Source organism: Callionymus lyra, chromosome 12, assembly GCF_982586985.1.
Source record: "Callionymus lyra chromosome 12, fCalLyr1.hap1.1, whole genome shotgun sequence".
Taxonomy (NCBI): Eukaryota; Metazoa; Chordata; class Actinopteri; order Syngnathiformes; family Callionymidae; genus Callionymus; species Callionymus lyra.
Genome location: NC_141829.1, coordinates 26932997 through 26959766, shown reverse-complemented (window position 1 = coordinate 26959766; position 26770 = coordinate 26932997). Strand labels below are relative to the sequence as shown.

Below are 26770 nucleotides of genomic sequence, written 5' to 3'. Positions count from 1 at the left end.
GTTATTTTTCTTTGATCTATGTTCTTTATCTTTATCTTTAGACTTAGATTGTGTCATCTTGTTCTTTCTCTTTATGTTCTTCTTCTTATTTTATTTTTATTTATTTTTTATAAAAAATTGCTGTATGTATTGGCTATTGAAAAAAAACAATTTAGTCAATAAAGTTTCACCTTACCTTACCTTACCTTACCTTACCTTACCTTACCTTACCTTACCTTAAATTAGAAATACATCGAAAGCAAAAAACTTATATTAGATATATTTCTTAACAAAACTATTTTATAAGTTAGGTTATATATTTAGTATTGCTTTTTATAGAAAAAAATGCAAGTAAGTAAGTAAGTAATTTGTATTTATTTGGCGCTTTTCCAGACCACGGTCGCAAAACGCTTAATGTACTTATTTTATCCCGTTTTTCTCTATTTCAAATCTTACGTATTAGTACTATGTATCTTTCATTTGACTTCAAAAGGACCAGACGTGCATAAACGTTATATTCTGAAACGGTTTTGAGTTTACTTTAGAGGGTCAAACCGGATGTTAATGGACTCACTTCCTCCAACTTGCCACCTCGCGCGTGGCTCGTGGGTCCCTCGGTGCGCGTGTGTGTGCAGTCAGACTCAGATCAGCCTCAGTGGAGTCTCGCGGGTGTGTTTCTGCTCCTCGCTGTCATGGATCGTGCTCGCGTTCACCTCCAGGAACTTTACTCTTGATATCATGGGATTATTCCAGTTCCGGTGCGCTCGGCCCGGTGGATGTATGTGGTGTTGATGGACAGCATGTCACCTCAGCAAGGTACCATGGGTCAGAACCGAACCGACTCTCTGGCTGGAGAGAGCAAGACGCCTCCAGACAACAAAAAGGTACCGTTGTTGTTCTCCTGTTAGATGCTCACCGTACATTAGGATTTTTTTTTTCAATATTTTATTGTTTTATTCTTAAATCGCTATTTTTTCAACCGCTATAAAAACTCAATGTATTTATTAAATAGTGTGACTAATTAGTAATTAACTCAATTCTAATTAAAACATGTCTTAATAAAATGTCCAACCATTTTATAAAAAATATATCATGACAATGAAAGTTTGGCGTTAGAACAGGATTATAGATCCTATAATACATGTATAGTGTTCATAATGTGTTCATAAATGAGATGTTACTTCCCTTTTAAAAGTGTTCTTTGTTTGTCAACGTGTTCATTTCTAGCAATGTTGTGTCATTTTTCCAATATTTAGAAATGATATTTAAGTAATCTCAATCTAGTTTTCAAACATGCGCGTGTGAGCGTGCGTGTGTCTCATGTTGGCAGTGATTCATTGTTGACTGTCAGTCAGGAGTCACATCAAGAAGAGGAAACCTCGCTGCGTCGACGTGTCTCTCTGGATCATAAATCAATAAGTTTTAATTTCAATATACAATATCAATATTTCAATATCTCAAGAATGTTTGTGACCAGATTTGTGCTGATTTGAATGAGGTAGTGAACAGCGCCCTCTTACAGGTGGACCTGGAACTACACGCTCCAAAGTGACACCTTATTCAAATCATGGTGACTCTCCAATCAAATCTGTGTTTTAATAATCAATTGTTTACCTCTTATTTGTTCAACATTGTCTTGTGTTTTTTATTTATATTGCATTTTTAACCATCTGCAAAGGAGATTGTTACATTATGTAGGTGTTTAGTTATTTTCATTTAAATTCATGATTTTGGCAGATGAAACAATTGATGTATAGTTAAAAGTTTCAAGTTACTTCTTTTTTTAACAGACTTGAACAGATGCCGTTTAAATTCTGCCGAATTTGAGACTAGTCAAGTGTTGCTGCCTGCAACCTTTAGTTTTTACAGCAGGCCTGAATATTACTGGGTTCTTTTTCAAATCATTAGAAAATAAAACATCCGGTCCATATAAAGTATTGTAATTAAAAATTAAATATTATACAATTCACCGGATCAATCGATGTCCACTCACATGGCTTTCATGTTTTAAATGTTAGTCTTCCTCTCCAAGATGCAGTAAGTCCCTCATCATGACGATGTTTTGAAGTTAATACTTTATAAAATCCTACCCTGTCTAAAATCTCAGCAAGTGAGAGGTTACGAGAGTGAAGCCCATTATGACATAATGATGCTTCACTCTTCCTCCAGCCAGCTTTGATCACGTCCCACTTTGTTTATACAATAAGTCTTTTGGAATTGGAGACTCGATGACGTGTGCTGACAATCTTGACCAATCACAGCAGAGTAAGAGTGGTTATTGTAAACAACAGTTAAGTGTTTTGATTGGGCAGGGCTTAAGCACATTTTCGAATGTAAGAAAAGCAACCAAAAGGGAGTTTTGTGCACAAAGACACATACTGATAAGTAAAATAAAGGTCCAATATCAATTAATGGGACACTCAAATCAACCCAGGGAGGTTGTTCACCTTGACCCAGAAGCTCAGATTTGTGACGTAGTTAAGCGAAGAAGTGTTCAATTGTATTTATTTTATATAAGCCATATTGTGCTACAGTAAACAACGTCTGTGAGATTGTGCAATTACAGGACGTGTTTCTTCATTTCGTCTGTTCCTTATTTCCTTTTTACTTTCCATCACAGTTTCCTCCCTCCTTTTTTTTTATTAGCTCAGTGTCCACTTCTGTTTTCACCCCTCAAAGTTCATCTAATTTTCTAAAATCACACTTGTTTTTATTGCATTTTAACTATTCAATAGCAATTAATTAAGAGGACAAAACACATGTTACTATGGCTATTGTTTTAACTTAATTCTTATTCATTGGTGCAAATCATTTATATTAAAGAAAGACTTAACAATGTGATGACATACTTTCATAATGGTGTCACAACAAAACAAGACATCATTTGTCGAGCTTGTAAGACTAGAAAGTATCCTTTGGATATTCATGGTTGGTTTTGAGCAGGGTTAAGGGTAAGGGGGTTTTGTTGAAAGCCCCATGACATCTCCAGAGGCCTCAACAGCAACATCTGGCGTTCCAATAATATATGTGTTGTTGTGTTGTGAATAAACTAAGTACCAGTATAATCTGACTTTAATAATTTAGTAATCTAAGTAATCTAGATAAGATTATATCTTTTCAATTTCTAAAATGTAATTTTATTAAAAGTGTCAACTGTTGGTTATCTCAAGGACCACGTGATCCGTTAAAAGCAGTCACTCAAATTTGAGAACACTTAACCAGGCCCCCTAACACCCTTACTGTGTTTAGCATCCATAAAAGTTACGAACAGGAACAGTGACAAATAGCAGCCCTGCTGGATTCCGATCCTCACTGTAAAACGAGCACTATAATGTGACCCTAGTTGAACATGTTTCAGTCATCACCTGTTGGTTCTCTGCTGCATTTCAATAACATTCTTTTGTTCATCAACAATCTGTGTTCAAATGTTTGCTTGGAAACTGTATTTTTTTGGTAGAATATATACGTAATATTAATTTTCTCAACATGCTATGTGCTATGCATATCTTATGGACCTAGAGAACATAAACTAATCCATTTCCTTTTCTCTGCAGAAGATGAAGACGCTGGCACAGAGACGACAATCCGCTCCATCACTTGTCATCAGTAAAGCACTTACCAGGTCCAAAAGTACATCCAGGTATGGGTTGGTTCACCCACACCAGCGAAAAAAAGAGTAATCGACTTTGACTCGGATTTTTACTGTTGTGTCGAAGAATTTCACGAACCCATTGATAAAAAAAAAATTTGGTTGTCACCTGACACTCACAGATTCTCTGGGTGGGTCGTATAGACAGAGTTATATAGTGAAGAACTTAGTTTAAATAACAACCTCAGTAAGTTATACTACAGTAGTTGTGACTTTTTAAAATTAAAACAATTATTACTTAATTATCGTAAAATATGTGGACATTCCTCAGTCAAAATTTGCATCAATTGCATTTTGACTGGAACATCACGTCGATCCCTAGACTCACGTGTGGCTCAGCAGGGATTTCAATTATTTATCAATTTAGTTAGGCCATGATATCCTACTTTTTATCACCCTAGTATCACAAATTCTCCCTATACCTCTAACCGTGTCCTAAAGACACAGAGAGCAACAATAATTACCAGCTGCTCTTGACTTTAAGACTGACTTCCATAACCACCGTTTTACGATTCTCGTGTCAAAACACTTGAATCATCGTGCGATGAGTCTTGAATGCAACCAGAGCTAGACAGTCTCAGCTGTCCCCCTTGACCTCTGACCTCGTGACAGGAGGGGTAGGCGCCAGTCCCGAGGTCTCGAAGGGTCAACACCTCCTTCGCCGATGAATCTGAGGTGTTCTGTGAAGTGTGGATGTCTATATGCTGGGCTTCTCTGAGATTCTTTACTATGTGTTCAGTTCCTTTCATTGCTCATGTGTTTTATGAGCTGCACTTGGATCCATATTCCAACCACAGTAACAATACACATGAAAGTTGTAAAGTTTTACTGACAATTCATACCACTCCATACATAGTTAATCATACAATGTTGGGTTTTCATATGTGGTTAAATTGTCAAATATTTACACCTTTTTAGTTAGAAAATGTAAGATAAATAAGATATTATTTCACTTTATAAATCACTGAACTATGAATCAGCATCGACTAGCTTCTGTTGCTATCTGGCCTCAGCTTGTCTTTAGCTAGCTTAGCTAATTATTTGAGCTAGTTTTCTAATAAGCTTAAGGGAAAAAAAATGTAACCTTTAAAAATAAAACCCTCACCTTTATTAGTTTTCTGTGTTGAAATGTTTGAGTTATAGCCGAACAAAAAGAGGAATGTGTGCCTGCACATTAGCTTTGTTTTTGTTGTGTTTTCATTTTAAATTAGACATTGTTAAAATGAGCAGCTAGTCAGAAAAAGTCTGATAATTCAACACTTGCATACAATTTTTTTCCTTTTGGCTCACCTAAGCTGCTACTGCAGTTGTAGCTTTTTTTCTGCCAGTAAGACTTTTCAATTCCTCCCCATGTTGATCATGATGCAAGCCAAACACACCGGCTTGAATAACTGACTCTGATGAATTGAGGTTCCACTGAAACGAGTCTTACTCATGGTAACGTTTGACTGTGACAACGTGACGTTCTGCATTTCCCATCAGAGCGCGAGGTGCTGAGAAGCACTCCAGCCTTCAGCTCAGCCACTTACATCACTTCCACACACATAGTTCGCACACACACTCACACCTCATCTAGAGGTATTATGCTCGAGCCTTTAGCCTTTAGCGCACATGGAGGACTTAATTATGGGTTATTACTTCAGACTCAGCCCAACTTTGACTAATAAAGATGCCTGGAGCAGGGAAACACACGAATGGTCAACACCTTTGACCTCTCACTTTTATTTGCTGCCAGTAAGGCCAGCAAACACCTCATCGAAAAATAGCTCAACACTAAGTCGTCACTAAGAGCCAACAACACATACTAGGACACACGTGTTTGGAAACGTTCTTGTATGACAAAATTTCAGTTTTCCTTAATGTGCACAAATGTCCTTCTAAAAGCAGCGATGTGTGTGTCTCTGCTGTTAGAGAATGTGTGAGCATGTTTGTGTTTCAATCATTTATGTGGAATGAGGAGTTTGTTTCTGAATTTTGTTTGTTTTTCTTTTCTAATTGAAACACATTTTAGGCAGTTATAATAAATATAACTTTTTTTTTTCTTTCTCTGGATCCCAAATTTATCACAGACTCGTACCGGGGGTTGTGGTCCACTGGCGTTGACAATCACATAACGCTCAGAAATGACCTCACTATGCCATTGGACTGTGGGAGGTAACCAGAGTGACTAAAACCAATCAAACCTAAATGACCCGTACTTGGACTGAAACATGTTATTGATGTCATAGTGTTTTCTAGTCAAGATTGGTTAAAGAAAGGCCCCAAAATTGAGTTTGGTCGCAGAATACGGATATTCATGAATGGTCTGACCTGACCTATGCTAATTGAGGACATTGTGAAATCAGTATGTTGTGATGCACCGATCTTTGTCCGCTCCCCAAAAAGTCAACTGTTCTCCCCACAGAGCAGACCCCAAACAAAGACGCTTCGTGTACGTCGAGTCGCGGGGAATGCTCCATTTATCAAAATCACATGATAAACAATAGCACCATTAGCAGCACATCCATCAGATTCAAAGGCCTGTCAGCTCTCATTCAGCAGGTGGGATGTGTGGTGAATACTGAAGATGTCGCCTCTTTTTTGGGCCACGGGATGTGAAAGAGGCTCTTTGGGGAGGTTTTTTGACGGGAGTCTGTGTGGGCTGCACCGACTGGGCCACTGACTCGGATAATGGGAGCAGAAGAGGACGGTAGCCGTTAATAAGCTTGTCCAGAAATTTGTGTCAATTATTCTCCCTACTGGTGTGAGTTCAGGTCGAGTTCTCTGAGTGCGAGTCTATATTTTGAAACCAATTTATTCCTTCTTGCAGTCATGTGGTAGGAGCAGATGAGTATCAGGGCTGATGCTGGGAGGAAGCTTGAGATAAGATTCCTGAAGTGATCTTAGTAGAGCTCATAGCCCTGAGTTATTAACTTCATATCTTCATAACAGGTCTGTTAGTATTCAGGAAATGTTCACGTATGTAAATTCATGCATCCGTAGGTTTATGATGGTTGCGCACACATTAAAAATGGTTGGTAATATCCTGTCTCAACTTCCTGTAAATAGTTTGGTAGGATTCAATAAAAGCTCATTTACTCAAGACACGATCGGATTTCCTTCCTTCTGACTCTGACAATTACACATCTTTCTTTATCAGATCAAGATGGGCATAGATATCTCAGCCGGACATTTAAACCACAAGAAAACTGCTGGAAAACAATATTATATATATTGCTATTGGACTGTGGGTTGTATTAGAGTTATTTATTTCTTTAAAACACTTAATGCTAAGCACAATTTGCAATATAAACAACTTCAATATTCTTCAAATATAATAATAATTTTAGGTCAATTTAAATTATATACCCTAATTTCAAGATAAATCTTTATGTTGGTGCTGTCAAACCATTACTATTTTATTTACGATAAATCACAAGATTCTTGTGGATTCATTTCAATTTATCACAATTTAATATTTAAATTTTTTAATTAACCTTTCGTTTTACATTTGACAAATATAGGAATATTCAGTAATGAGTAACAAACTCTATAGTTTATCAAAACAACATTTATCATCAGTTGCATGTCCTTATTTCTCCTCTTTTCTTTTTTTTTTACAGCTACCACATCCTTTTTTCGTAGTCTTTCGTTTACATTTTTCTACCAAGCACAGATAAATAATCTTCAGAAAAAGAACGCATTTTCTTAGACTTAAGTGCATTTTGTGATGTAAATATTTAAATTACTGATGAGTACAATACAGGTCCAAGGTCTATTTAAAGACACTTAAATCAACAAATGAGTTGCCTTTTAATGCAAATTTTGTTATTACCTCATCACCACCAATGAATACACCAGCAACACGGTAAAAGTTGTTGCATTTAAATATTTTATCTATTTATTATTCTTGCTTTCCACTTAGCCTGGAAAGAATCTTCTTGCATAAAATGGCCGTGATGTATTGAAAAATGCTGCCACTTCATCCGTGGACATTTTATTGAAGTTTGAATTGAACAAAGAGTGTGTATACCAGCAGACTGTAAACCTTTTCATGCATAGTTGAACAAAGAGAACTTGATTATGGCGACCGCATCTCTGGTGTCATTGTCTCTTCATTGTTAATTATTATGTAACTATTAACCTATTTAACATGGCGAAAGGACAGTATGACAAAGGGAAGAAGCCTCAAATCATTCTTGTGTTTTGGACTTTACCAGTTGCTCGGTTGATTATAGGTGCTCAGGCTCGTGACGGAGGTGGGCGTGTACATGCGTGACAGCAGCTCTGCTTGTTTGTATACACATGGCGGATGCGAAGACAAGAGATAAATGCCAGGCAGAGAGATTCAGGTCACTTGTGTAAACAGGAAAGGATGGAGTTGCCGACTACTTCCTCTTTCTACGAAAAAAAAAACAAAAAACCTCATTCCTGAGTGGCACACCTCTCATCTTTACTACTTATTTTTGTTCTACGAAAGAAACCATCCATGTTGTTGTTGTTTTTTAACTACAAAAGCAACCCGGTGGTTAATGAGAATTAATTTATTGTTATTCTCATGTGAGTAAATTCTCAAGCAGAGGAAGTTTTGAGATGGCTTTAATTAAGCTCTTTAGTTGATAGATTTGAAATCATCTTTACTGTAGTTAGGTATGTGTATAGTATGGGGTTTTCCCAACACTGCACTTAAACTAACACTTAAATACTCAGATGATCACCAAGCAAAACAAAACTCTTTCAATTTAAATATTTATGTTTTTAAGCCCTCATTGTCCAAAAAAAAAAACTCTTCATTTTTCTCAACCACACCATCCCTTCTGTGATTGGTCAAACATCAAGGTTTGTCATCCACCTTCACGGGAGTCATTTTATAAGAAAGTGGGAATAAAGTAATAACTAAACGGATCACTGTTATGATGAGGGACTTGAACTCCTGCATCTTGGAGAGGAAAACTTCAACGTTTTTAGCTGAGGAAAGACATGTGTCTTCATTGTTCTTCTTGCTTGGACTGGATGATCACTAGTTCAGTTGAAGGAGTGGTAAATATAACAATCTTTGGTCTTGAGCTGCTGTTCAACAACAGGCTTGTACGGTTGTGTCACAAATCTCTCCCGTGGGTTTTGCTTATTTCTCTCTGTGCTTTTCTGCCTCCAGGGAAAGCTGCCTGTCTCCGGTCAGTCCAGAGTCGTGTCCACTTGTCCAGGCATTCCTTGCAGAGTGTCCCGGCCGCCTCTTCCTCGGTCATGCTCAAACACAACTCAAGACTGGCCTCCAGACCCAAGGGAGGCACCTCTTCCTCTTCAACGATCTGCTCCTCGTCACAAAGGCCAAGTACGTGTCGTTATCAAGATTCATCTTAAAGCCAGAAATTAAACTACATGCTGACAGGAATATATGCAACTCTGTCATGTCCCTACCCAATATATAATTATTCCTCATCAATTGAATCCATATGAAGCTGCTCTAACCTAAGGACAAACATTATTGCTCCACGCCCAGTTCAAAAACATGCATTAAAATAGAAGCTCTAAGGACATTGCAAGTCTATATGTAGCTTGTGTACTCACTGTGTACAAGTCATAAACAGAAGGGCCTCTGTTGTCCGATCTGAACGACGTGCCAGGGAGCACAGCTCACTCGTCCAGCACCAGCAACCCATTCTATAATTGGATTTATGACGCTCAAGCTGAACACAGGGCTGGTTCGAGGAATGTGTGTTGGCATTTGTGTTAGTGTATGTGTGTCTGACATGTGTTCATTCCGAGTCGCTTCCTCTATAATTACAGACAGTGGGCAGACACACTGCTGCACAGCCCGTCTCCTCTGAAAGTCCAAAAATAGCTTCTTTTTTTCCCCCTTCACCAGTTTTTCAAGCGAAAGCATTAGAGTTTAGAAAGAGAATTTTTAGCGTTTTCGTTGTTGATTTGTATTCCTGAAGTATAAAATAAACATGATAAATGATGTCAAAATATTAAAAAGCTGACAGAATCATTCATATGATCTGTAATTAATATATCGAATAATCTTTTTTCGTTCAAATTCATTTTGTCAGATGAAAATATTGTTTAATATAACTTAAAAAAGTGTAAATTCATAAAGTAATTTTGTTATTTTGAATAGATTTGAACCAATGCAGTTGTAGACATTTACACTCTGCTATATTTGAGACTAGCCCCAAGACTAGTTTCCACCTGCAGGGCTGAAAATTGCTTTTGTCCAAATCATTAGAAAATAAGATAAGACACACGCATATATAAAGTTATGTAAGTTAACGCATTAAAAAAATAAGCATGATAAGTCATCAGACCAATCAATGTCCAAAACTTTCCCTGCACCTCTTTGACACACATCAATAATGCATTCAATGAAAATGGGATTTCTTTGGTGCCTTCAAGAATGCATGATATTTTAAAACTAGACTAAATTCACTGTTGCACTTACTTGTTTTCTTTGGGGTTATTTTAAAGGTTTCTGTGATCAATAGTAAAGAAAACTTTTCTGTTGTCCTAGAGGGGAAAACAATGGGAAAATCAGTTGATACTCTCAAAAAATTTGTGATCTAATGTCCACATAAGTAATATTCAGTGCACTTGAAATTGTATTTTCCTATGTTATTTATTGTTCTTACCTTTTGTCTGAATTGATTAATCACAGCATCCAAACTTACACTGGCCCGTGCACTTTTGAAACTTTTGAAATAAGTAAATAGTAACTGTAACTAAGATTATATTTTAAAGTTACTTGCCCAACACTGGTTTTCGCGCAAACAACTCAGGCACAAGAAGACCAACACAAAAAGACAACTTGTAAACAAAAACAGTATCATTTAAAAAAAACTATATTAATTATGACTGTTATAATTAATTCATCCCAAAAATAATTTGATATCCCTTTATATATATGAGGAATACATTATACTATTGAATTTGTTTTCTGTGTAATCAACAATGAAATGGTGAGTAAAATCAAGACTTTGAAAAGGAGCAAGGTTCCATTGTAAAAAAAACATATTATATTTAACTCAATTAACACAAAATATATTGTTAACATATCAACAAGGACTTAATATTCTCTTACCAGGACATACTTTTATTTTTTGACCTGATTAAACGGCGTAACTAAATAATTAAAACAAACAAAAAATGTGCTCATTGTGAAAGCTGCCTGACATGATAAATATTTTCTGGAAACTGATGCAATTTTGGTTCTCTCTTCAGGTCGCCCACTAATTTTAAGGTGAAAGCTCGAGTGCGAGTGTCTGAGATGTGGACAGCGAGCTGCATAGACGAAGTGTGTGAAGGAAGCACTAGTGCTGACAGGAGTTTTGTCATGGGATGGCCGACCTGCAACTGTGTGGCCACATTCAGGTACGCAAACGTACACTCCTCTTAACTTTATCATAGATGATTCACCTTTTCTTAAGCCACTCAGGCATTACATGTCAAGATCATTCCCTGAATCTCCTCCATGAGACACTTTCGATGCATTTGTTTAGTGTTAAGAATCAGAGCTGAAGCTTTAGTGGCTCCACCCATGATTTTGTCACTATTCCAGCCACATTGAATTTAACCAAACACACATTTTAGCAGAATGTGCGCACACACAGTTTGTGTTTTTTTGTTTACACCTGACACACAGACAAATCTTATGTTTTCCATCAGCAGGAATTCAGCCGTTGCTTTCAGCAATGTCTGCGGCTTTTGATTTAGCCCGTGTTATGTAACAGAGTGACAGTCTTAAACGCCATTTTCTCCAAGTACGGTTAATTATATTTTGACTTTCCATTTCAGCTCAGGGGAGGAAAAGGAAAAGTGGTTGTCCTTCATCAGAAGGTAATTGTCTTTCCCACTTCTCGATTTTTGTGTGCGAGGAATATATTTTCTCGTCCTTGGTTGCTATTTGAATTTTTTTTATTAAATTAAACCAAACATTCCTTGACACATGTATGAACACTTTTAGAGCGAAGCAGACACTGATTCAGATGTGCAAACACAACAATCATCAACATGATAAAGAGAGTATCAGTATTCAGTAAATATTATCCATTCCAGTATGGAGAGATTATATATACAGTATATATAAATATATATATATTTCCCTTTTACGTTGTATAATTTGGTTACTAACTTTGGTTAAAAAAACCCGATAACATGCGAGAAGCGTTTGCCACGAGCTCCTTTTGTGGAAACAGTACATTTTTTATGCTTCAAAGGGTATTATCATCATTTCACCACTTCAGTAACATTTTACATATGCAGTGAAAAACACGGGTTACTGTGGGGACAGTGGCGCCAATAGGTCATAAGTAGGTGGGCAAAAATTGGTGATCGAAAATATCGTGTTAGGTTGTGTGTCAAATGAACGGCATGTTCATAATATAACATATAATATAACATATAATAAGAAACACAATTGAGGGTCTGTATGATCATGTGCTCAGCTATTCCTGTCTGACATCAATCATTCCTGTTCTCACAGCCAGATCAACGAGGGGAAGGAGAACGACGACCCTAAGACCATTCCGCTGAAGATATTTGCAAAGGATATTGGAAATTGTGCTTATGTAAGATTCAGTAGGATATGAAGCTGGTTTTGGTGATTCATCAGTCCCAAAAGTGAACGCTATTTCTCTTTACCAGGCAAAGACCCTTGCTGTCAACAACACCGACACAACAATGGATGTGATCGGCGTGTCCCTTCTGCAGTTTGGCATATCAGTAAGTGTGACATGAAATCCTCAACCTGTCTAGTATGATCCATATATCGTATTATAAACCAATGAACAGTTTCGTACTAGCACACTGGTGTTTGTTTGACGACGTCTTGTACATTCTGTGTACAAAAAATATGCCACTTCTGACCCTTTTTGTTTTATTTAAGAAGACCAATCTTTTATTAATCCCGAAGCAAGTACTTAAAAGTACTTAATGGTTGCTATGAAATGTTCTAATCTGCTACCATGGTAGCCTGTAACTCATACTATCTATCATACAGGAAAAAAAAAAAAAAAAAAAAAAAAAGTTGATTAAAATATTGTTCTATTTTCAGGGGTGTGTTAAAGACCACCGGTTGTGGGTGAACTCTAGCAAGGATGAGCCTCCCTACCCGTTAATTGGTGAGTATTTCTCTTTTATTTATTATATGTTTCTTCTGTCAAGTCTAACTCAATTGAAACATTAGATGTTGATAATCTACAACACTTATATTTCCATGACAATCGAGAAAAAGTACTTCCTCATTTTATTTATTTGCAATGATTATACATCGAAATCATCAGAAGTACACAGCAGGAACATCAGTACACAATATAAGAGAGTGAATTTGTATCCACTAAATGGCGCAGACCATTAACATTTTGATAGTTCTGATTGTAACTGACCTGTGAATGTTGACAAGTTGCTTGTTTCGGTCCTGTTTACTCATAAAATAGTCAATATTTTTCCCATCCAAATATTTTGTCTGTCTAACACCTCTAAGGTGCTACTTGCCGTTCATTTTCATATTATGCCACTGTGGTATTTCCGTCCTGCTCTAGCGTGCTTTGTTCTGGAGCTCACACTGATCCAATGTTCCTTTAGTTCCACAGCCATGATCAGACCTTTTTTCCCCTCTTTGCACACGTGTCTCATTCTGCACATGCCACAGCCTCTGACCTCTGACCTCTGAACTCTGACCTTTTTGTTCACTCAGGCCACGAGTTTCCCTTCAGCATAAAGATGAGCCACATACGAGACAGTGGGAGCACTGCTGTTAGCTTTGGGGGAGCCGGACGTGACCCGACCACTCCCACCGACTGTCCCGGTGTCCTGCTGCTGGACCAGTGTCTCCCTCCGGACACACAGTGCCAGTTCATTCTCAAGCCAAGCAGGGCCGACCCAGGCCAGCCCCCCTTCTTAGGTAGGAATGTCACAACACAAGACATCAGGACATTCTATAATCTTTATTCTAGTATTTTTTGGTATGTTAAAGTCTGACATAATTATAAAAAATAGAGATTACTCTAATACAAGGGTGGGGAAGTACATGTCCAAGTACATCAAAACAAGTATTAAAAAAATGATGTGCAAAGTTTTAATTACTCATAGTTCATTGCATAGTTCTAATATTTAAATGTTCAGTCCTCTATGTGATGTGAAAGTTTAATAAATAAGACGTTAGAATATAATCCCTGGAAGTGTTGGTATAGCACAGCACTGTAAATATTTACAAGCACATCTTATGAAAAGAACAATCTGCACATCAATCCGTTTGACTGTTTGATAAGGATTAGTTCCACGCTCTCTCAAGCAGCTCCCATGTTTGGTCTCGATGAGGATCAAAAGTGAAATAAGAAGGTTGTTTTCTTAGAATGGTAGGAAAGAAATGAGTCACAATACACTATCAAAACAAGACAAAGTAGAAGAATGACCATAAGGGAAGGAAGAGTGTGAGGATAGGAAGATGGAAAACCTAAGAAACAACACGGCGGGGCTGCTGCTGCGTGAGTCTGAAGGTCAGCAGAGAAGAGGGAAAGAGAAACAATCCAGTCACACAGAAAGAGAGGTGACGAATCATCAGACTGAGTAACTGAGAAAGAGACATCTCAAAATGCTAAAGATCAGGAAGGGAAGGACAAATACCATGAGTTTGGGTGGTAGCAGAGAACATGGAAACAGCAAAGAGAAAAAAAACGTTTTGTTTTTTCCAGTCTTGGTGGCTCCAGTTCGCCAACCACATTGTTAGCCACAGATTCCTTCTCTTTAGAATAATAACTGTCTTACATAACGCCACCGCACCAGCCCCACAGGCATCATTACTCACATCTAACCCAAGAGCTCAAATCATTGGTCATACTGTAGAGCATGGGTCACCAATGTGGTGCCGGCAGACTCCAAAGGAGTGGCCTGTTCAAGACAATTTTTTTCATACAATAACCATCGTGTTTTGTAAGATTGTCTTTCTTTTTGCCCCATTGCTAATATTGAATAACCAATAATGTGAGTATTAGAGAAATAAAATGTATCAGCCTCTGATTCTTACGGTGACATGACAAATATATCACACCATTATTGAAGCAATTATAGTGAGTGAATAAGGACATTTTAGGTCATTGACATCTAGTTATTAAAATATAAATACATTAACCAATCTTATGGTCCTATTTGTTATTAGCGTTAAGCTCAGAGATACCGTGGAGTCATTTATTAAAGCTTTTAAGAGCTGTTGTTACATGCTTTTGCTTATTGTCTATAGGTAGCTCGTATGTTAACCAGCCTGCGAATAAATCATCCACAGTTCTGTAAAAATATTTAAATATAAATATATATATATATATATATATATATATATATATATATGTTTGTGTTTAAAGTCTGTATCAAAGTAGAAAGAAACGTGGAATCAACCAAGTTTTTTGTATAATGCAACGCCAATATTGTGCAATTTTGTCTATAAAGTACAAAGAAATTCTGAGATTTATTTAATTTTTTTTCATACCAAACCAGAACACTTTGTATAATATGTAACACTCTGCATGACTGCGGGTTGTAAATAATTACTTGTATGTTCGGAATGCTGCAGGCTTTATGAGGTGCTTGTATTCCCCACCCACTGAAAAAGCCTCGGATTGTTTGAGTTCCACCCTGTGTTATAAATCACAATGTGTAAGATATTCTTTAATGTTAAATAGTTGCACACTGACCTCAGACAACCTTCTTCAGAGAACAGAGTAACTTCAGCAGTCTCTTGCATTTGATGTTGTATAATTGAAATCATGTGAAGAACGATATCAAGTGAGAATCAAACAAACTTTGTCACTCAGTTATTGAAAAAATGTAGTTTGAACGGCGGCACTTCAGCAAAATATCAGTTCTAGATGTACAAATTTGACTAGGGGCGTCAAATTTGCAATAAATTAATTACCTTCATAGCTAGTTTATTAATCACAGAATCATTTTTTTTATGCTTGAGTTGTTTTATCAAAATAATGGTCGTTCACACCCTAAAGTGGACGTTGTCCGGTCATTCATATAAAATTGTGTTCCCTTAAGGAACTTTATAGTCACTTCAATGTTATAACAAACACACATGCGCGTATACCAAATGTTACTTTATCTGAACATGCTGCCTCGTCAGACATTTCCATGGCTTTATTTAAAGTAAAGGGTTAGTAGACATTCATGTTATTCTGCACATTTGCACGTTTATAACAGAGAGGTTCTGTCACAGACAAGACACATATACAGGAAACACACACATACCTCTGTACCGGCTTGTGTAGGAACATTCACACATGTATGAATGAACACAGAACTCTAGAAGGATACACAGCAAAGTCTCTCTCTCAGTGAATTTTCCTTTATATTTATTTATTTAACTTATAAATTGACGTTTTTTGTGAGCTGGTTGGTTTCCTGCCGGTAACTTAAACCACAATAATCCTAGTATTGGATAGGAAATTGTGCAAGTCTTTAAACATATATTCCAGCTGTGTCAGCATGTGTTCAACCCCAACTTCCCTGTTCCTTTGTGCTTCTGCAGAAGCGGGTCAGCAGAAGACGTTCAAGAGGAAGAGGTCACTGATCAACTGGCCTTTCTGGAAAGGCTCAAACAGCCAGCTGGATGGTCTGCTACTGTCCCCCACGTCCCTCTCCCCGACCATTGGCCAGCTGTTCGGGCGACCACTGAGCTCAGTGTGCTCTCCAGACACTACCCTGCCCAAGCCTGTCATGGTAGGTCACATGATTGGACACCAGGAGCAGGGGTCAGGACCTTGTCTGGTCAACTGATGATTCATGTTTTTCGCTGTATATTAAGAAGAGAAAACTAACAATTCATGTCCAGGATATGTTGGTGTTCCTGTACCTGGAGGGGCCTTACACAAGGGGAGTCTTCAGAAAGTCTGCAGGGGCCAAGGCGTGTCGGGAACTTCGGGACAGACTTGATGCAGGAGTGGAGGATCCAGATATCACACACCAGTCAGTTTTCGTCATCGCCGCCGTCCTCAAGGTAACACACGCACACTTGACCCTCTGAAGAAAGTCCTCGTCTATACTTGTCTGCGAGCGACTGATGTGTGTCCAATGTCACAGGAGTCTAGACAGGATAATCTGTCTCCAGGCAGATCGCCAGTCACACGCTCACAAACACACACACACTTACAAACACAAGGTGCATTGTTCCGCCGAACCTCAACAGCATCAGACCCTGATCCCCTCCAAACTGCAGCTCGCATTCATAGCCAGAATGCAACGAGAATCCTGAATAGTCGACCCCTAGAGGCAGCGTTAGTAGAAATGTTGTGTATCGATCTGAAGATTCAAACTCGGATCTCCCATGCTCTCAGCGGATGTAAACTGTTTGGTTTAGATTTTAAAACTGACGCCAAGTGAGCAGGAAGCAGAACTTCAGGCAAACTTTGGTTTGTGTTACTTATAAACAAGACCATTTTTTGAAGCAACATTTGGGTACAGAAGTTTCCAAACTAAAAGCTGCAAAATCAATGAGTAGTTCTGAACTCTCTGACCCAAAATATTCAGCATGATCATTCGGTGAAGTATGTAGATTATTTATACATTTAAAAGCTATACATTTTTGTAGAACTTTGCAGGCGCATTTTTAGGAGTTATTTTATAAATACAGTTTGTTCTTCGGCTGACTAGAAATGTTTTATTGTCGTGTTGGATTTATTTCATAAGTTGTATGAAAATAGAGGTGTGAAGTTGTGAATTTGAAAACATCTCCTATGACTTGTTGTTGTACACAATCGTCATCGTTCTGTTTTTTTGCACACAGGACTTCTTGCGGAACATCCCAGGCAGCCTGCTGTGCTCCGATCTCTACGATCAGTGGATGAATGTGACTGAGCTGGAGCGAGGTGAAGACATGACTCAAGCTGCCAACAGGTAGACCACGTTTCCCGTCAAACCACATTCAAATCCTTCTGCACTACTAGAGTGAGTGTTCATGTGTTTGATGTTTCAACCATCCTCACCTTCATCACCATCGTTTCCAGGTTGCTTCACCTCCTGCCCACTGAGAACCTTCTGATGCTGCGGCACGTCCTGTCGGTTTTGCACTGTATCCAAGGCAACGCCCTGGACAATCAGATGAATGCATTTAACCTGAGTGTCTGCATTGCTCCCAGCATGCTCTGGGCTCCTGTACCCACCACACCAGAGATGGAGGGCGAAGGCACCAAAAAGGTAAGAGGCTGTTGCGAGCACAAATATCCATAGTGAGTGATGAAACTTCTGAGGAGTTTTAAGAGGATCTTTGCAGAAAAGGTTTTGAGATATATATGTTATCAGACAGACACTCACACATACTGTGTACCTTCAAACACATACTTCCATAATCACTGCCAGAGAACCATTTGTCAGCTTGATGCTGGCTTCCCTGAGGATGTCAGCACAGACCCCTGAGCGAGAGCTGACCCACTAACACACAGCTGCTACTGACACACACAGACACACATTAACAGGCACCGTCACGTTCACACCGAAAGTCCGCTGGAAGCAGTATTCGCAAAATCTTTGAGGTGCGATATTTTGAGCGAGAGCATGGCCAGTGAAGCTTGATCTAGTCCAATTTAAGTTCATGATTAAGGTCACACATCTTTGTTCGTCCACACTTTTATCATGATTAATTTCCACACATGTCGCAATACAGTTTAAGTCTCAAAGACAAATTATTAAAAAAATTGGAAGGATACATTTTAATGTCCGATAACTTAAAATTGAGATGAAAATCCAACATCATCTTGCCTCATTGACAGGACATGGTTATAGATCTCTGTCAATCTCTGTCTGTCTGGGTTGTGGCTGGAACAAACTGAGTACATTGTTGGAGTTCATGAAAGTAGGCTCATAAAAGTAATAGTCAAGTCATTGCAGGACAGCAAATTTAAAAGAAATCATAATTGATGGTGTCAGAGATCAGTGAGTTATTTTGGCTAACCACACACACACACAAACACACATGTAGTAATATCTATTGTTGAAGACAGCTTCATAGTTATATCACTATGTTGGGTTTAACACACACATACACACACAAGTTGCAGTCAACTTGTCCTCAGCACTCACACTTGCTGTACTACCATTCTCAGTGATAACACTATCACTCTCACACTTGTGTGTGCGGTCCAAGCCACTTTCTCCGGGAGAAAAAAAAAACGTGGAAAAAAACTTGCCTTCCCACTTCTGGAGGCACGTGACCTTTTACTTTTAGCCAATTCAGTTCCTTCTCTGCACCCCTCCCTCCCTTCTGGCTGCATTATTGAAATAATGTTCGCTTCATTGTTTTACTTTGGGTTTTCTGAGGCAAAATCAGCTACAGATGGAAACAGACTGAGAAATGATTTTACAAACGTGTTTTTCTGCTGGCTCGGAATGTCAAAGCTATTATTTATGCCAGTAGTCGATCAGATACTGCAGTGGAGTGAGAGGTGAAACAGATGCAGTGGGTAGATTTGAATAGTTTTCAGATGTGTGTGTTGACTGATGACCCCCTCAAATTCTTTCAAATGACCCACTAACTCGATGTAACTCATGTACATGGATCCTCTCGACAGTGTGATCATGTTTCCCGAGTGCTGGAGAAATGCTTGCTGTCCTTACCTACATCTGACAGACATTCTGGCTTGTTGCAGCTCATTTCTTCCCCAAACACTTAAGATAGGGTCGATGATAACGTCTTGTGGACTCAAAGGAGATTTGGGTCCGACTTGGGTGCTGATGGATTGATTCGTAAAAGTGTTGTGAAACACCTAAAGGCTGGTTCTGAGGGTGCTGTTGATCACGTAGCAGCCAAGTCTGACTGAGGAATGCTGAGTGAGTGGTGGAAGGGTTGGTGAACAAGTGAACGAAGTAAACAATGGAAACTTTAAAAAGGCTTTAAGATTGAATTCTTATTAAAACTCTAAACTAGTATAGTGTAACATAAAACAAAATATACTTAAGGTTTGCAACTTAGTGTTGTTGTTGTTCTTACCCTTTGTTTGAAAAATGTTACGTACTGGAGGCATATTTAAAGAGCGAGAGAGAATTACAACAATCTAGTAAACAGACGTATAAAGAAAGAATAGAAAACAGATGTTCGGTGCTGTCATGTGAGTCAATACTGACCATCAGTGAAGGTCTTGGAGAAGAGTTAATGTCTCTTAAACCAATGTCAATCCATTTTGTTGTTAGCTAGAGTCCAGATATCAACAAGGTTAAGATAAGCTACAAGATGAGACTGATGTTGGCTACTGTTGTAAAATCTAATATTAAAATGTCTAAAAAACAAAAAATGATAATAATAATAATATTTTTTTATGTCAAAATGTAATAAGCAAAAGACAAGTTTTCGTTCTGTGAGCAATGGGGTGGGACTAGATATGCTTTTCGATTCTCCTGCTTTCCCTTTCGGACATGTACTGTGTTATTTGAACAAAGATGAAATGTGATGTTGTAAACTAACATGACCAAAATCTACCAATAAATAAACATAAGTCTTCTTTTTTTAAATAGTTGTTAAACTTTGGCCAAAACTGCAAGTTTTCATCTTTCAATCAGATTAAATCTAAAAGCAATATACCAAAAGTTGTGCTGCCAAGAGATTAAAAATTAAGTCCAGATCCTAACAATAACAGAGCATATTAATTATTTTTATTTACTATAGTTAATCATATTTTGAAAACTCACGTAAATAATATACATCAACAGCCCTCAAGTTGAATTCTACGATTCAAAAGTTATGCCTACAACAAAGTTATCCTCTGTTCTTTTGAAAATACAAATACAATTTAAAAAGATTTTTATTGAGTCAAATATTCAAGAAATATAATACCATTCACCAGACAATCATTGTCCATTTTACAGAAACAGTAAAGTTTTATAATAAAAATTAGATAAATGTGATTGGAAAAAAATAGAAATAATTTTCATTAATGAATGAATGACATGATTAAGTTAAGTATTTTCTGGCTGCAGCCATTTATCTCTGAACAGCTATAAAAATTGGGAAGCTTCATTTTGTTTAAAACACAATTAACTTAGGGAAAAAATAAATACCAGGATTTGTCCAAACAAAATCAAAAAGCCACAACACATGCACACATGTGAAGGCATCTTGCTGTTTTGATTGTTCTTCTTCTTTTGTAAACTAAGTCACTTCATGCATGAGAACAACATCTGGTCAAATAAACAAAACCACAAAGAGTCAGTGAGTTCTGTTGTGGTTCCAATGCTGGAAAAGTTAGTCATTGGTCAATATGGCAGCCAGATTCTAGCAAAAATCTCCCACAATTTGGTAAAATGGAATTATTTAGGTCAGTGCTTGTCATAGGACTTTCTGGCTGTTTAGTTCCCGAGTTGTTGACCTTGTCATGAGGATGATGGAATTACTAGAATATTAGCCAGGAGATAATCCCCATCTTCTCCGTTTATACCATCAGAATTCATGTATCATTAGTCAGACGATACCCAGAAGGCGTCTGCTCTATTCCTGATCAGTTTGGAATGCTTTTTCTGGTGTAAGATATTGGATGACATCCTTCTTTGAAAATGCTGCTACGGAGAAATATTTAGGTCAAGATTTTGTAAAAGAGACAGAAGAGATGTCAAGCAACATTGCAACTATTGGCTAAGAGCTAAACTATAACTTGAAAGATGTCATGAAGGTATTGAATCATTGTAATTTTCCTGTGTTGCAGCTTTTAAACCAGATAATGAATTCAATGAAATAAAGAACTTCATGAATAGTCACATACTTCTCTAGTGCAAAAAGAAAACCTATGAAAGAGAACAGAGAATGACGCTGCTTTGAGCATCAAATGATAGCAGGTCAATGTAATAGGATTGCCCTTTGATACTAAAGTGATAGAAGTTGATGGATAAACTTTGTAATCTCTTTTCTGTCTTTTGTAGGTGTGCGAGCTGGTCCACTTCCTCATCGAGAACTGCACCAGCCTTCTGGGCGAAGACATCACCTCGCTGTTTAAGGCCTATGGCCAGAAGAGCAGCAGCAGTGACCACGGATCAGGTAAACACGGTGTTCATACTTTGTTCCATATCTTAGCATTTGAGTTCAGTTTATTCTTGCACCTGGTTTAATATTGATGCATTTATTTTGTTAGTTTTTCCATATGTGCTGTCACTGAAAAGTGTGGTGTACAATGTAAAGCCACATGTTTCTTTTTTTAGCTTGATCATTGGCTGTGAGCTAAGAGAAGTAAATGAGCTGCAGTCATTTAAAACCTTTAAATTGGGGGGCAACCCAAACATTTTTATGACTTCTATTCCTCACCCAAGTGAACATTTCAACAATGTGAGATAGTGTGTACCTCATCAGTTTTAATTCCTGAATAGAATCGAGTTTATTCATGTACAGAGAAAAACCAAAATGCCTTGATTGCAGTTGACATTTTGACCTGTACGGGTTGAGTGTTACGCTCATCAAATATTGTCACAAGGCTGTTTTAGTGTGCACTTCTTTGCTTACAAGACTCTTTCAGGAACGTTGATTGGGGTCACAAGACTGACCCGGGGTAATTTCAGCGATTTCCAAGGTCACAGGTGCAGATTTATGGGGGATTGAATCACCTCTTTCATAAATAATAAAACACTTGCAGGAGCACTGTCCTCTGTTTTCTTCATCTCCAGCAGTGAAGCAAGGCGTTGTTCATTCAGCTAAGAGGCCACTTATCTGACCTCGTCTTCAGTTCTGTGGATGCTTTGTAGTATAGCCTTGAGAAAGACACTGTCGTCTTTGTCTACCTCTGTTTCAAGATGTGCCGTTATCTGTGTCTTCTAGATGCGTCATCGTTCCAGATGAATGATTCCTCCTACGACAGTTTGGAGAACGAGCTGAACGATGACCCGGAGTCTCCGTTTCAAGAACAACTGCCTCTACTCGACAAGCCAGACAGCCGAAGCCGTGACTCAGTCATAACTCTGAGTGACTGCGACCCTGATCCTGAGACTGAGACGGACCACCTTTTGCAGCTCCCCCCTCTGGCAAGACCCAGAAGGTTCAGCCCTGCAGTAAGACAGACCCGTAGCCGCCAGGCAAATAGCTCGTCACAGGGTCCCAGAAGGTTAAGAAGAAGTTCCGAACCTGCGTTAGAACTTGCCAGCACACCACCTTCTGGCACACTTGACAAGCCTTGTGCATCACTAAGGAAGGCAAGTTATGATGCTGCCATTGAGGGAGAAGGAGAGGAAGAGGAGGATGAGCTATTTCTGACAAAGGGAATGGCTGAACTTCAGGTAAAGGAGAACCTTTACAGACATGAGAATGCAGTGACTAAGGTAATGACCGCTGGAAGACGGAAATTAAAGCATGCCCCTCCACCTCCTCTGCGACTGGACGCCAGCTGCTCCAGTCTATCATCTCCTGCAACGTCCCCTACAGGCTCCTCCCTCAGCTCTCTAGACTCTGCCTTCTCACAGTACTCCACTGACTTCACCTCTAATGGAGGGATTTCATCTGGTGACACAGCATCTCTCTACCCTGGACAACCCTATCTTTCTCCCAAGAGTTCAACTCCTCAGAAGGAAACCTCACACTCTTATCCATCTCGGACAAACCAAGCCCCTCCCCACAGCGCTCATCCTAACATATGGCTATCAAAAGATCGCCGGCTGTCACTGAAGCAGTCTAATGGAAACACAGCAGAAGAAAAAGAGAAAAGTTCCCCAAATATAAATGGCTCCATCAGAACAAAGGAGACCTTGGATATAAATGGAAACTGCCAACAGAGAGCCAGCAGCCCCCCATCTTACCAACAGGCTTTGCAGCAGCTACAGCGAGGCCACTCCCCATTCTACAGGGGCTCGGAGAAACCTCTGACAGTCAAAGAACTCAGGCTGATTCATGATCAAACCTGCCAATCCAGACCGACCAAGAACACTGTGCCTCACCAAGACAGTGAGGTCACACATAAGCCTGTTGGGGGCGATTGTGTTAGCACCCCACAGGGTGTTTTTTATGGACAAAGTGGGACCACTCTTGTCCTCAAGAGACAGAAATCACACTCTCTAACCCCTAATGTGGCGGGATGTACAGGGAGCAAGACCCTTCCTCGCCGTGCATCAGAACCTGCCAAGATGGAGTTTGCAACTCTTGGCGCCAAACCCTCCAACAGTCGCACCTTGGACCGACGCTTTTGTAATCGACAGAATCCTCTGCAGATGTCAGATATTGATCTGGACCTCACACATAAGTCGTCTACCCCAAGTTACTCCCTGTCCCCCTCTGCTACCCGCACAGTCACGGACTACTTTTCCTCGCAGGGGAACGTGGACACTTCGACGTGCCTGCAGAGGAGTCATGAGGTAGCCATGGCGATAGTTCAGGGGAAAAGGGAGTGGCAGAGCCGACAATGCAGTGAGGCACGAGTGGATGAGTTTGACAAGCTGTTTTTTGCTGAGGAGTCATATGTGTAAATGCAAATTTTATAACGACCGTCTGCCTTCAAGTCTACTTGTATACTTTTAAGTTTCTTATCACAGATTTCATAGTTGGTACAACAATTGAATTTTTGACATCTGGTTCATTGGCTTGCACTTGGTTCCACAGTTCTTAGTGGAAAATTGTAATCTTAATGAATATAATGAATGAATATATGTGCAAAACCTAGTGGTTGTGAATCATTTAATCTCTGAAATTGTGCAGGAACGAGAGAATTAGGGTTTCATTCGTTTTTTCTGATGTGTTCACACTCGACAGAGAAACTTCCTACTACAGTGTTTGGTGTTTTTAAAGAGAAAGTTCTTTTTTTATATTTTTTTTTGTCAAGTGGCTGGAGGTAGATGAATACGGAGCCCCAGGCATGACATGTTAAAAAAAAAAGATAAATTCATGCCATTAATTCATTTAAATTGTTTCATTCATGAATTGCATTTAACCCCTTGATCTCACTGGCCAGGATAGCTCAGTATCACGCGATCCAGACCCAAAACTCGAGGGTTTGATCCCTGCTTTCTCATTTTACCTGGTTATTTTTAAAATCTCTTGCGGCTGCATTAGCAAACTTGTGCAGCTGTGTTTAGTGTTGCCGGATAATTTATATTTATATTCTCACCTAATTCTTATTTTTATTTTGATGAATAATCGTCTGTATTTCTGTGTCTAATTGGAAAAACTATTTAGATCAATAAAGTTCTACCTAACCTAATTGACACCATAGACTTTGTTCAGAAGAATATAATACCTCAGTATTTCTATGTTTTTTTTGAGAAAAGAACAGAAATATTAGATTTTATTTAGTTAAAAATCTGAATATTTATATACATTTATTATTACCAATAGTCTAACATATCTTTCATGAATAAAATAATCTAAATTAATTTGTGGCCAGGAATTAGTATTTAGTTTTTTTTTACCATGTCAGTTCTGGGGCTCCGTAGGTGAAAACATTCCTAGTATGAAGTTTTACCATTTATATTATAATACAGGTTAAATGTTTCATCTTATCTTAGTGTCTTATTACAACCCAAAATAATGAACCATCTATACATTGGCACTGATCATGAAGGTCGAGCTCTTCAAACAGCTACTGTTGACAAGAGATCTTCACCAGCCACAGGTGTATCATTCTAATGTTCCATCATGGCATAAGGAGAGTAACTAGGATTCATCACCTCTTGATACTAAAAATGGGATTCTAGTGTTTTGGATTCAACCTGTGGCGAGCGTTGCTCTCAGCTGATGTGTATCCATCGTTTTCCTTCAACTGCAATTTATACTTTGTGCAATTCTTGGATGAACTTTAATGTACAGGAATGTCATCCTCTTTATTCTTCCCCCAAGAAATGGGAACAAGCCAGGTCCGTGTTGATGTTTGTGTATGTCGGTGTGTGGTGATATTGTGATCATTACACGTATGATCTAGGCAGGAGTGTCAATTTTAGGAGAATCTCACCTAAACCTGCTTCCTAGCACTTCTTTCCTCCATTGTGTAGTTATGCGTTTGTGTGTGTATAGCAGTTGTTTTTCTATTGTCGGTAAATTGATGTAAACTTTGTCCATAATAATGATTGTTAATTTCAGTGTCATCGTGGTTGTTGGTCTGATGAAAGAAACTCAATCAACCATGTTAAATTAAGTATTTTTGTTTTAAAAAAGTATTTAAATTCATAAAATCAAAGCTGTTTCGTTATGATGTTGCCTTGTTAATGACATGTTCATATTTACGTTACTGTGTTTAGGTTCACATGTACATTCTTCGTATTTATGATACATTTACAGATATATAAAATAACTCAAATATACGTATGTAATGTATATATGTATACTTGAGTGAGCCTTTTTTTGCTATTTTGTTTTAAAAAGAATAATCTAAAATGTATTTTTGTACATTCTGCTGCTGCTGCTCTCTTTATAGAGAAGTATATTTGCTACAACCGCACCATTTGTATATTTGTGTACAACTGACGTCCTATTAAAAAAACTAAGTATCATTGATTTAATAAATGTTGTTAAAAACAATAATGAAATTGAGACTTTTTATTTTCAGTCGCAAAACGTGTACAAAATGAAAGTAACGCACTGACCATGAGCAAGAATCTTATATTGTTGGAACTGTTCAAAAAGTTATTTCCTTTCAATTTTGAATATAGTTGGTTTAAGTTATCACTATTCACCATTAACACTTCAATTACCCAACTTCCCAAAAGTCCATTTGTAAATGATTATATGTGTTTATTTTTTTCTATGCCCTTTTTTTGCTCAGCTTAAGCTCATGGGTTCCATTTTTGCTTCTAATTGGGACCTTAGCAATTATGTGCCAGATGTCTCCTGTTTAGTCTTTTCCCTTCCAAATAATGTCAAATCAAGATTCACACTGTCCTTTAAAGATCCCAGATATATTATATCGTAAACACGATCCACCTGAGCTCAATTTAGAGATTACCTTTATTTTTGTTTTTATTTAAATTTAAATGTCAGTTATTTATATAAAACATATGCTTCTGATCCAACCCACACATGTACAATTATAAAGGTCCTGTAAATGTCCTGTAAACACAGCCCATCTGAACCTCCACTGCCGTCTAAGGCATCAAGTGAACGCTTGTTTAGGCCTGTTGACTTATGAGTATACACCAAATTAGATATTTACTACTTGGAACATTTTCCTTCAGCTCTCTTACACAACAAATTTCCCCGTAAATGTTCCGAACCACGATTTATGGTTG

At 38.2% G+C, this 26770-nt stretch overlaps 1 protein-coding gene across 1 annotated transcript; it reads left to right on the top strand.

Moving 5' to 3' along the window:
* The first annotated feature begins 625 nt into the window (after positions 1 to 625).
* Positions 626 to 26050, top strand: arhgap20 (Rho GTPase activating protein 20). Its single transcript, XM_087803715.1, has 15 exons — positions 626 to 863; positions 3534 to 3619; positions 8763 to 8939; positions 10826 to 10975; positions 11399 to 11440; positions 12087 to 12171; positions 12248 to 12325; positions 12657 to 12723; positions 13299 to 13505; positions 16128 to 16318; positions 16431 to 16595; positions 17382 to 17491; positions 17602 to 17791; positions 21500 to 21614; positions 22386 to 26050. The coding sequence occupies exons 1-15, from the start codon at positions 756 to 758 to the stop codon at positions 24017 to 24019; spliced, it is 3405 nt and encodes a 1134-aa protein (XP_087659841.1). The 5' UTR covers positions 626 to 755; the 3' UTR covers positions 24020 to 26050.
* The last annotated feature ends 720 nt before the right edge of the window (positions 26051 to 26770 follow it).